Below are 12705 nucleotides of genomic sequence, written 5' to 3' on the forward strand. Positions count from 1 at the left end.
CTATTTTATTTTGTATATTATTATTATTATTATTATTATTATTATTATTATTATTATTATTATTAGTGGTACTGGGTTTCCTGGAAGCCCTTCTACCTCCGGGCTATACTCCCAACCCTATTTTTATGCTTTTTATTTGGAAACAGGGTCTCTTAAGCCAGCACTTCGAACCTGCGTGATCCTCCTGTCTCCGCCTCTCAAGCGTGGGCCACCATGCCTGGCCACCCTATTTTATTTTGAAACAGGGTCTCAGTAAATTGCAGAGGGCCTCACTAAGTTTCTGAGGCTGGCTGAGGGAACCTGTGATAGTCCTGCCTCAGTCTCCCAAGTACAAGGATTACAAGTGTATGTCACCATGACTGGTTTATTATTTTATTTTGAAAACAGGGTCTTGCTGAGTTGCAGAGGCTGCCTTTGAACCTGTGGTCTTCGTGTCTCAGCCTACCAACTCCTGGGACTACAGGCATGCACCCTGCTAAGGACAACATTTTTTTTTTTTTGTACCCAGGGGCTTTCTACCTCCTGGCTACACTCTCAGACCTATTTTATATTGGAAACAGGGCCTCACTAAGTTGCAGAGAGCCTCACTAAGTAGCTGAGCCCGGCTTGGGAACCTGTGCAATCTTCCAGTCTCAGCCTCCCAAGTGCTGGGATTACAAGCGTGCGCCACCACGCCCAGCTCAGGACAGCGTTCATGATGCCCATTTTACAGATGTGGAAACTCGTCCAAGGATGCTGCCCCGAGTGTTATTCAGATTTCCCCCATTTTCACACTCACCCTCTAATGAAAGTTTGGTTTGTTGGGGTCATTCCAGCCCATCTCAAATTTCTGAAAAATGAAAGGCCCTCAAAGGCAACATTTCCAGGAACACTAGTTCTTACATGCATTCACCAGGGAGCTAAGACTCCAACAAAACCAGGAAGAACCGAATTCCAAAGCAAACAAACTGGCCTCATTCCTCACCCTGGGGAGGGTGTTCACCCAGTTCTGCTAAAGACAGAGCTGGGGCCCTCCCCGGTACTTCCTGGCTTTTATGGGTTTGTCTTCCCCAATCTAACTTTTCAAAGGTTTTTCCTTGCAAGTGTGTGTGTGTGAAACTGCTTTCCTAATGACATCTTGCGGGAGGGAGGCTCTCCGAACATCTGTATATTATTTGAAAACCGAGTATCCGGTTGGGACATTTGGGTGGGAGTGAGATCCTGCCGTGGTAGAAACGGCAGGGACACGTTAAAAACATTCCAAGAGCGCCTTTAAACGGAGGCAGAGAAATTAGGCAAAAATTACAAATGCCTAATTACCTTGGCTCGATCGCACATTTAATCAAAAGCCCGCCTCCCCCACTTTGAGCACCAGCCTACGAAGGCAAAATAGGGCGCTTAGAAGTCTAAGCGATAAAGATCTCACGGAGAGCCAGGGACAAAACTCATTACAGATAAGCCGAGTCCTCCCGATTCCCCTCTCCCCACAGCCCGGAGAGCAGTGGCGCCCGCGGCGCGGTCTCCTCGCCGGCCCGAGGCGCTGCGAGTTGGGAAAACTCCAGCACCGATCCTTCGGGGCTCCGGGGAAGGGGGGTGTGGGACTTGGAAGGGCTGGATTTCGCAACCCGGGATCGTTTTCCCTCCCCTCCCCCTTCTCCCCACCGCGGACTCGGCCAATGGAAGCTCGAAAAGGGGGGAAAAATGAAATCTCCACGCGGGCGGCCCGAGTGCAAAGGCCGCTCGGCTTTGTTTGCAGGCGGGAGGATGCGCGGGGCTGGGGGCGCGGGCGCTGCCCAGGCGGAGCAGCCGAGCCCCCCTCCCCGGCCCTCCAGAGGTCGCCGGTAGCCCCATCCCGTCCCCAGACTCGCGCCCCGCCGCCGCCATCCCGCCCCAGATCCCGGATCGGCGAGCTCCGCGGTCGGGGGATCTGGCCCAACGCTCGCAGCGCGGAGGGTCTTTAGGAGCTCGAACCACCGGGGTCTGGCGAAGACAGGCCGGCTCCAGCAGGCGGCCGCCATCCTCGGGGTGCGAGACCCGGCCGGAGTCGCCCCCCGGCCACCCACCCTCGCGCGTGCAGCGCACGACCCCGGGGCGGCGCCTGGAGAGCCGGGCGGCGGGAGGGGGCGGCCGAGCGCGGCCGCTTTAAGAGCGCGGAGCGCGCGCCCCCGCCGCCGGCCGCCCCGGGCCGCGCGCCCCCGCCCGCCGCGCGCGCCCCCGCCGCCGCGCGCCCCCGCCGCCGCCCGCCCGCTCGCCGGCTTTAAAGTCTCTGCCAGGATCCAGGCTCACATGTTACTTCCTGTATGGAGGCATGGCCAGTTTCCAGCCCCGCGCTCCCGGTTCCTCCCCAGCCTGCGCCGGAGCCACAACTTTGAGGAGCAGGGACTGAAGGCGCCCGCGCCCCCGCGCCCCTCCGCGAGCCTTTGTGTGCGCCCGCGCCGCCTCGGGCCCCGCGGGACCCCGCCGCCCCCGCGCCCCTGCCCCGCCGGCCCGCGCCCGCAGGCATGCCGCGGCCCTGCCCGGGGCCCTGCGAGCGGCTGCCCGCCTGAAGCCCGGCCCGCGCCCGCCCGCCCAGGGCGCCGCTCCGCGCCCGCCGCCGCCGCCGCCGCCGCCCCTTGAGCCGCCGGGGGCGCCCGGCCGCCCCCCGGGTGCGGGGCCCGGAGCGGGCGAGCCGGGAGGGCGCCCCGGCGGAGGAGGCTCGCGCGCAGAGGAACTTACTCAACAAGTTTACCCCCGCGCCCCTCTCTTCGATGTGCGTTTTCGGACATGCGGAGGTTACTGGAACCGTGTTGGTGGATTTTGTTCCTGAAAATCACCAGCTCCGTGCTGCATTATGTGGTGTGCTTCCCGGGTGAGTGCGGGCTCCGCGCGGGGCGCGGGGCGAGGGCGGCGGGCCGGCGCCGGCGGCCGCGCGGGGTCTGGCGAGGTGGAGGGAGGCTGGTGGTCGCGGCGGGCGGGAGGATGGGGACCCGGGGTCTGCTCTCGCTTTAGATTTTGGGGGGGGGGTACCGGGGAACCTGGATTCGGGAGAAAAGGAGACTTGCTTGGCTGATGCGGCGCCGATCGAGAAGAGAGACTTGTAGGACAGTCGGGGAGAGCGGGGCCGTGGGGAGGAAGCTTCTTTGGGCTTGGGGAGCCCTGGAAGGAAGGGGTCAGGGCCGGGGGGGGGCTCGTTTTGCAGCCCGCCGGCCCTTTGGACGCTCCGGTGTTCGGGGATAGAAGCTGGAGGCTGGCTGCACAGGATCTGGCTGTGGGAGCAGCCCGCGTTCGGGGCTCCGGGGCCGGGGGCGCCTCTCCCTACCCCAGCTTGGGGCTGGGGCGCGGGCTACGCCTTGGTGCCGGCGCGAAGCAGCTCCCAGGGCGCCGTGGGAGCGCAGGGAGCGGGCGGTTCGGGAAGGTGGGTGCCTTCCCCCGCCCGGCCCCATCCCGGGGCTCCACTGCCGGGCCGGGCTGCGGGGGTCCGGGTCGCAGGGGGCGGGTTCGCGCCGGGGCGGGTTTCCCCCAGTCTCGCGCGCCCCGCCACCTTCATCTTCGCCCTTTTGCAGGGGGTGCAGACCCAGACCCGCTCCTTTCTGGCCAGGTTGACACAGGGAACAGTTTGGCCATTGACAATAATAAATCCCTGCACGTACGGTGTGCAGCCGGAGACCCTCCCCCTCCGGGAGGGCAGAGGCCATCCGCCTTCCTCCCCTCTCCCCCGGGCTGCAGCCCGAGCTCCCTCCAAGCTGTCCAGCTCCCTCCCAGGGGATGGAGGCCACGTCCTCTGCCCTAGCCGGGAGGAGTAGGAGAGAGGCGGCGGTTCGCTTTCCAGCCCCCGCTCCCCTAAGGACAGAATCCCTGTTTTATTCGGCCTTCTCATCCACTAGCTCCTGGATAGTTGGAGGTGGGGGTTATCAGAATCGAGCGAAAGAGGAACGTGCCCGAGGTTTCCGCTTTCCCTGTAATCGCCGCCGGTCCCTCGGTAGCCGGAGCACCGGATTTTGGTGCAGCGGGTCCTCCAGCCCCGTTGCGCGCCCCAGATCAGGGCACTGGCGCCCTCGTTGCCCTAGGGGACCCGCTACGGGGGGCACTGGCAGCTGCTGACCCCTTTGCAGTTTGGGGGGTGGCTTGGGGGGGCAGAGAGGCCAAGCACCGTCTTTAATTCGGCGTCCCCTGTTCTCGGCGCATCCTCCTATCCCTGGAGCCAAACGGATTCTTGCCACGGTCCAGAAACCCAGCCCGGAGGCCGAGCATCCACTCTCACCTGGAGGCCTGGGGTTTGCCCACCAGGGGGTACTGCCTCTATAAGAGTGGGGGACCATGGTGCATCTCCCCAGGGAAAGGGCTGCCCTCTCTTTCTTGGACCACTGATCAGTGTTTGTTTTACCAATCTTCCCTCGCGGGGCTCCCCTGTGCTGCAGGCTTGCCGGCCGAGTGGCCTCAGGTGTACACTGGGGTGCACTTTTTTGAGGACTCGGGTTTCACAGGCAGAGGAGGGCAGCCTTGCGAAACTGAAATTTCCAGTTCCATTTCTGGCCCTCTTCTTCGCGGATGTGGCCAGTTGTTCCCGCCGCGATTGTCTGTCTTTTTCCTGGTGTCCGAGGAAGCTGGAAATCCAAAATGGGACCGCCAGGGATGCCGCTTGGCGGGGCTTGGAGCTTTTCCATCGTCCTTATTTTCGGAGCCCACGCTGGAGGTAAATAGCCCTCGACCTGAAGAGGGGTCCAAGGGGCAGTGGTGGTAGGCACTGGGGAGACACGGCTTTGCTTTGGAAAAGTGCACTGGCGGGGGGGGGCGGGGGGGCGGAGGCGGATGGTGCCCCACCTTTTGGAGCCAGGCAAAGTTAAAATGTCAGATCCCGGAGACACCGGCTTTCGGTTTTCCGAGGATGCTGCGACGCCGCTGGACCTCAGGGGGCGCCCCGGAGCCGCTCGTCCTACTGCTGCCACTGGGCTTAGTCGGCCTTGGCCACCTCCGCGCGGCGGGGACCAGGCTGGGGGTTGCGAAGGCCCTGGGTGCCAAGAGGTGGCCATCGCTCTGCGCTGCTGCCGCTGGCCCCCGAAACCGCATGGGTCCAGGGAGCTCTGGGGCCCCACGACAGCCTCGCAAGCGTTTGTGTGTTTGACATCAGAGATTAAAAAAAAAAGCCTCAGGTTTTGGCTTAGGGTCCTCCTTGTGGGGTCTTAAGCCCAACCAACCCCTTGTTGCTTATTTGTCTGCTTGCTCTCAGAATTGCCCCAACTTCGCGATTGCATGAGAGCCCCCCTCTGTTTAGGGTGCAGGGTCGGTCGCTGTATTTTAGGGGAGGGCCTTTGGAAAGAGCCCTGGTAACTTCAAACGGGTCTCTTAGTCTTAGCAGCGTGGCAGGTGTGGGTTCTGCTCACCTTTAGGGCTTCAAGCGATGCTTTCCAAGCAAAAAGTGGAAGTATTATCAAAGGCGGCATGGGGCAGCTTAACGTTCTTCTACGTCTACGTCTTTGTTAAAACTATCGAAAAAATATGAAGATAGAAGACTACAGTGGATCCCCGGGTATCTCCCGCCCACCCTCAGAAGTTGTCCACCCGGGCTCTTGTCATGGGACCCTCCCTTCTCCTGCTGCCTGGATTCATTATTTTAAAGCATATCCTACGTGTAGTCCACTTTAAGTATCTGGTCTGTACTATCAGTCATTGGGAATTTAATTGCTTCTGACAGGAGGTAAAATCATGTTATTTGAAAGAGTTAACATTTTATCTGTTTTACATTCTCTAGCTATTCACAAACTCTCTCTCTCTTTTTTTTTTTTTAAAGAAAAACAGAGATTTCTTCCCTCTTTTGGTCCTGAGAGTGAAACTTCTCTTTGATTCTGATGTTTTGTACTGTCATTATATCACGTCCAGGGGGCTGCCTGCCGTTGGAGACGCTGAGGATGGACAAGCCCACCGTGTGCCTTAGATACGTCAGAGTTGGTCAGCTCTGTGATTGTACCCGGAGAATTCTGACTCTCCCCATAAGCGTTTTCAGCCTGTATTTGCATGTGCGAGCTTCAGGACTGCTGGGCACTCCTCAGTTTTGATAGGCTTCCCTCGTGTACTTAGAAAAAGGTAGTATTTGGAAATCATAGTGGAGAACTCACACGGTTTTCTCCCCCTCCCCCATCTCAAGTGTCTTGTTTGAAAATGAACCTCTCCCTTTTCTCTGGGGCCCTTTCTTCATGGTGTTCCCCAAGAGAGTGGATGACCTGAGAAAATTACTGCAAATGGGCCCGACAGGGCCTTTTGAATGTAGAAGGAGCGGCAGTCCCCGGAGGAAGAAAGGTCATAGAAAAGTGGTGAAGTGTGGAATGTGTCCCCAGTTTCACTGATAACGATGTTGTACACCCAAAGATGACCAGGGAATGCTGATGACTGAATGCAGCAAAACAACAACAAAATTTTTTTTCAGATTTACCTTTCTATTCTTTTGAAAAATACCCAATTTAATTTAGTGTGTAGCTTGGAGGTAGAATGCCCCTGGGTTCCATCCCCAGTATCCCCCCCCCCAAATATATATATAGTGTTATCAGTTATACCTGTATACATACCACTTGAAAGGGACCTTCCTGATATTCATGTCAGTTCATAAAAAATGATCTAAAATGAGTCCGGTGTGGTGGTGCACGCCTGCAATTCCAGTCGTTAGGAGGCTGAGATAAGATGACCACAGGTTCGAGGCCAGCCTCAGCAACTTAGATCCAGGTTCAAAGAAAGGGGGGATGCAGAGAGCCCCTGAATTCACTCCCCAGTACCTAAGCAAACAAATAAATAAAATGGCCTGAAATAGCCGGGCATGGTGGTGTATGCTTGTAATCCCAGCATTTCGGAGGCTGAGTGGATAGCTTCAGCTACTTACTTAGTGAGGCACTCTGTAATTTAGTGAGACCCTGTTTCAAAATAAAGAATAAAAAATAAAGCAGGGGGTGTAGCTCAGAGTTGAATGCCCCTGGGTTCCATCCCCAGACCCCCACACAAAAATGCCCCAAAATGATTGTTATTAAGTGACCTCCTTCTCCTTCTGTCGCCCCACTTTCTACTCAAGAGTCTGCATACTTAGTCTTACTCAGGAGAAGAAAGTACTTCACTCCTCCTGGGTAGGTTCCTGCTTGGGGCATTTCCCTTTTCCTGTGAAGTGGTGGGTGGTGGTGTTTGTTTGTTTTTTATTGATGGTGCTGGGGATGGAACCCAGGGACATTCTACCTCTGAGCTACACTGAGCAACAGGGTTTCACTAAGTTGCAGAGGGCCTCAGTATAGATGAGGCTGGCAGGAACCTGTCATCCTCCTGTCTCAGCCTCCCAAGTATTTGGATTACAAACGTGCGCCACTGGGCCTGGCTTGGTTGGTGGTGGTGGTTTTATTTTTTATTTTTTTATTTTTTATTTATTTTTATTTATTTTTAATTTTTTTGTGGGTCTGGGGATGGAACCCAGGGGCATTCAACCTTCGAGCTACACCCCTTCCCTATTTTTTTATGCTTTATTTTGAAACTGAGTCTCATTGAGTTGCAGAGGGCCTCACTAAGTAGCTGAGGCTGTCCGTGAACCGCGATCCTCCAGTCTCAGCCTCCCGAATGCTGGGATTACAAGCGTGCGCCACCACGCCTGGCTTGGTGGTGGTGGTGGTTTTAATCTGGATTTCCACTCGGTTTACTCTGAGCTGGTGGGACCAGGCAGTGTCTTTTTGTCTTTTTTTTGTGTGTGTGTGGTACTGGGCTTGGAACCCAGGGGCATTGTACCTCCAAGCTACACCTCAGCCCTACTTTTAGTCTTTTTTATTTTTTGAAATAAGGTCTCAGTGAGGCTGCCCTGTCTCTGCCTCTGGAATGCTGGGATTATAAATGTACCACCATGTCCCTGGCTTTCTAACAGAATGAAGATTCTAATGTGGTTGTGCATTCTGACTAGGGAGATTAAGAGTTATGATTAATGCCTTCATCCTGGGGCACAAACTTTTTTGCAACTGTATCTTATAACCTGGGGTTGATGAGAAAAATCCAGGACTTTTGGAGCTCCCTCAGCCTTGGGTGTGCCTGGCTTACAGCCTTACCACTCCCTGATGACAGTCACCCTGCACTTTGGGCTGTGCCTGTGTAGGGGATCAAAGGCCTGCCAACCTGTGCCAGTCTACGGAAGCCAAGGCAGAGTGTCCGCTCTGAACTCTCCACCTGCCTAGGATGTAGCACTGAGAGATCCTGAGGACGCCCCAGAAGGGGCTGGGACTTGGGAGTATCCTGAGAAGACCTGGGCTACCAGGCAGGAAGAGCTTCTTGTAGAATTTGGCAACACTCACTGCATATGTCCCAGAACAAGGTGGCAAGGGCACATGGCGGGCCAGGGTTGGCTGGGCATGCTTTTGGTCCTCTGTGAATGTTTGCAGAGAATTAAAAGATCCAGTCCCTCCATTTCCCTGCCTGAGAAATTGGAGCAACTGTTGCCTGCAAGAAACCGAATCCAGGTGTATGGCAGTGTTCTGCGCTCTTAGGAAACCAAACACATGCCTGCAAAAATAGCTGTTACTGAGTGTGTGTGTGTGTGTGTGTGTGTGTGTGTGTGTGTGTGTGTGTGTTACTGGAAGTTGAATCCTGGAGTGTTCTACCTCAGTGTCATTATTATTATTATTATTATTATTATTATTATTTTATTTGCAGTACTGGGAATTTAACCCAGGAGCATTCTACCTCCAAGCCATACCCCCAGCCCTGTTTTAATTTTTTATTTTGAAACATGGTCTCACTGAGTTGCAGAGGGCCTCACTAAGCTGAGACTGTCCGGAAACCGTGATCCTCCTGTCTCAGCCTCCCAAATGCTGGGATTACAAGTTTGTGCCACCCTTGCATTTTATTTTGAGACAGGGTTTTGCTAAGTTGTTGAGGGTCTCACTAAGTTGTTGAGGCTGTCTTGCAGGCATGTGCCACCGTGCCCAGCTTTGTCCTTAAATTTTGAAATAATATCAGTTTTCCAGAGAGGTCTGAAAAAGATTATCTCAATATTAAAGTTATCATAATTAGCCGGATGTACTGGTACACCTTGTAACCTCAGCACTTGGAAGGCTGAGACAGGAAGATAGAAAATTCCAGGCCAGCCTTAGCAACTTAGTGAGATGCTGTTTTAAACTAAAAAAACAAAGGGTGAGGGGTGTACCTCAGAGGTACAATGTCTCTGGGTTCAATCCAGGATACTATAAATAGAAAAAAAATTTACTGTAATTATTTTGTCTTTCTCTCTATATACACATACATGGTATTTCTCCCTCTCATACATACAAGTTTTTTTCTAAACAGTTTGAAAGTAAATTGCAGATTGCAGTTCTGAAGCTTTTGTTTTTTGAGGTATTGGGGGAAACCAGGGGCATTCTAACTCCGAGCTACACCTCCAACCCTGCTTTTTATTCTTTTTTTTTTTTTTTTTTTTTTTTTGAGGGTCTGGGGATGGAACCCAGGGGCATTAGACCTCTGAGCTACAGCCCCTGCCCTATTTTTATTCTTTATTTTGAAACCGGGTCTCACTGAGTTGTGGAGGGCCTCACTAAGTAGCTGAGGCTGTCTGCGAACCGTGATCCTCTGGTCTCAGCCTCCCGAATGCTGGGATTACAAGTGTGCGTGACCACGCCCGGCTTGCTTTTTATTTTTTATTCTGAAACAGTGTCTCTCTGAATTGCAAAGGGCCTCATTAAGCAGCTGAGGCTGTCTGTGAACCTGGATCCTCCTGTTTTAGCCTCCAGATGCTGAGATTATAAGCGTGTGCCACCACACCCAGGTTCAGTGCCTGTTTTAATTTACCCTCACTCCTTTTTATTTATTTTTTCTTAATTTTGAAATAGGGTCTTATTAAATTGCTGAGGCTGGATTTGAACCTGTGATTTTCCTGTTTCAGTTTCCTGAGTACTGGATCACAAGCTTGTGCCACCATGTTGTGCTTCTGTTACGGATTTTGCTTTGGCTTATTTTTGGCATTGTGTTTGTGTTGAGTAATAACAATAAAAACAACAAAATCACTTCAAGTTTGGGGGGGGGATAGCTCAGTGGTGGAGTTGCCTAGCATGGGGCCCTGAGTTTGATCACTAGCATTCTCTCCTCTTTTTCTTTTTCTCTCTAAAAGATGAGTGTTTTTGGAAACATATATTTTCCTTTTTTTCCTACAGTGCTTCTGTCTCAAATTTCCAGAGCTGTGTGGTGCACACTTGTGATCCCAGCATTTGAGAGGCTGAGATAGTAGGATAGCGGTTCACAGATAGCCTCAGCTACTTAGGCCCTTTGCAACTCAGTGAGACCCTGCTTCAAAAAATAAAAGAATAAAAAATAGGGCTGGGGGTGTAGCTAGCTCAGAGGTAGAATGCCCCTGGGTTCCATCCCCAGTACTTCAAGAAAAAAAGAAATACACACACACACACACACACACACACACACACACACACTCATAGATATATACATATATAAACACATTTATTTATTTATTTATTTATTTATTTATTTATTTTTGGTGGTACTGGGGTTCCTGGAAGCCCTTTTATCTCCGGGCTACACTCCCAGACCTAATTTTACATTTTTTAAATTTGGAAACAGGGTCTCCTAAGCCAGCCGGCGCGGCTAGCTTCGAACCTGCGCGATCCTCCTGTCTCTGCCTCCCAAGCGCGGGGATTACAAGCGTGCGCCACCACGCCCGGCTAAACACATTTATTTATTTATTTATTTATTTATTTATTTATTTATTTATTTATTGTGATAGTAAGGATTGGCCCCAGGGGCATTGTACTTTCAAGCTATACCCCAAGCCATTTTTATTTTTTTCTTTGAAAAACAGGGTCTCACTAAGTTGCTGAGGGTTTCACTATGCTGCTGAGACTGTCTTTGAACCTTCGATCTCTGTCAGCCTCCTAGGTTCTATGATAATAAGCATGTACCACCACACTCAGTTTAAAAGAATATAATCTTGAAGTAACATAGGTTAATTTCACTTTCAGAAAAGTCTCATCTGGTTGGGCATGGTGGCACAAGCTTGTAATCCCAAAACTTGGGAGGCTGAAATGCGGGGAATCACGGGTTTGTGGCTAGCCTCAGCAACTTACTAGTGAGGCTCTCCACAATTTACTGATACCCTGTTTCAAATTAAAGGATAAAAAATAGGCTGGGGGTTTGGCTCAGATACAGTGCCCCAGTGCCACCAAAAAAAAAAAAAAAAAAAAAAAAAACCTCTCTGATGGTGGATATGTTAACAGTTAACAGATAAACTCATGGTTTGCCCTTACTGTTGAAAGGATGGTTAGCTTTGAGAATGATGGGTGTGGTAGGTTCCTATACGTTGCCAGGGGATTCTTTGGGCAGCTGTCCCCTCCTTTAGGGACACCTGTAATCGAGGGGCATTTCAGTTGGTATCATTTATAGCAAAATGTTTTTCTGACAGAAAACTATAATGGACGTAAGATGGCTTGCTAGGCCTGTGCAGGCCAGATTTTTATGATTGTAGAAACTGATATGAGTAACAGTAAAAGAGCATTTTAAAAAGTGCTTTTAAGCCAGGCTTGGTGGCGCACGCTTGTAGTCCCTGCACTTGGGAGGCTGAGACAGGAGGATCGCACAGGTTCGAAGCCAGCCTCAGCTACTTAGTGAGGCTCTCAACAACGTATTGAGACCCTGTTTCCAAAAAACATCCTGGGTTCCACCCTCAGTAACTAACACACACACACACACACACACACACACACACACACACACACACACACACACACACGTGCTTTTAAGGCTGCGTGGAGCGGCAGCCAGAGTTTGTGCCTGGTTTTGGTTTTGGAGGTTCCTTGAGCTGGGCGGCATCACACCCATACTTGGCGGGAAGCAGCTCCCATGGTGACTGAGGGCGCTAATCTGTCAGCGGGGTTTTGAGAGTCGGTGGACTGTGGACTGTTTTGAGAGTTCTAAAGAACATAGAGAAAGGAATTTGGTCTCTGGAGCCAGCCTCCCTCTGCCATTACTTCCTCTGCTACCTTTGCAAGTTAAGTCAACCTCTCTGGGCCGCTTTGTTTTCTCCTTTGTGAAATGGAGTACTGAATTCTCTTTACTCGGCTTGAGTGACAGTGTGGGACTTAGCGCTGTGTGTGACAAATATTTAGCGTATATATATATATACATATATATATATGTATATATATATATATATATTTTTTTTTTGCAGTACTGGGGAGGGGACCCAGGGACATTGTTCCTCCGAGCTACACCCCCAGGCCTATTTTTTAGGACACCGTTTCTCCGAGCTACACCTCTTTTTGAACCAGGGTCTCACTGAGTTGTGAAGGACCTCACTAATTTTATGTCTATGAAAGCCATTTGGATAGGAGTGTGTGGGAAGAGGAAAGGAGAATCGCAAAGAACTACCGTGTACACAAACACTTTTACCTTTTATTTGTATAAACCATAGATAATGGATGTCTGTGCCTGGCTTTGCTAGTGAGGGGAGGACATCCACGCAGCCATTTTGAGGTCCAGTCCACGTTGCCAGGGAGGCTGCTGGGTCCTGGATCAGCGCTTTCTGCAGGCTTCAAACACACTGTGTGACTCTCGCAAACCTCCCTCCTGCGCCCTGCGATGTGAGCCCACTCTCAGGCTTTGGCTTCATGCTAGCTGAGGGAAACGGGGCTGCTCTGTGCCTGTCATTTTGGGGTTTTAATTTGGAGCCACTCATGGAAAGCTCACGGAGCGTTTGGGGTGGCCGTTTTCATTTTGCACCTGTGTGACCCTGCGACA

The 12705-nt window shown here is 52.2% G+C and overlaps 1 protein-coding gene across 2 annotated transcripts in view; it reads left to right on the forward strand.

Moving 5' to 3' along the window:
• Positions 1 to 2742: 2742 nt before the first annotated feature.
• The window catches only part of PTPRG (protein tyrosine phosphatase receptor type G), a gene marked incomplete at both ends in the record, with an annotated part of 780672 nt that continues 770709 nt past the window's right edge, over positions 2743 to 12705 (forward strand). For both annotated transcript variants that reach the window (XM_080714880.1, XM_080714881.1), the window contains one exon: positions 2743 to 2827. In XM_080714880.1, coding sequence (XP_080571006.1) covers positions 2743 to 2827 — 85 coding nt within the window. The remainder of the gene's footprint in view (positions 2828 to 12705) is intronic.

The sequence above is a fragment of the Muscardinus avellanarius genome (assembly GCF_963383645.1).
Source record: "Muscardinus avellanarius genome assembly, chromosome: 18".
In the NCBI taxonomy this organism is placed as follows: domain Eukaryota; kingdom Metazoa; phylum Chordata; class Mammalia; order Rodentia; family Gliridae; genus Muscardinus; species Muscardinus avellanarius.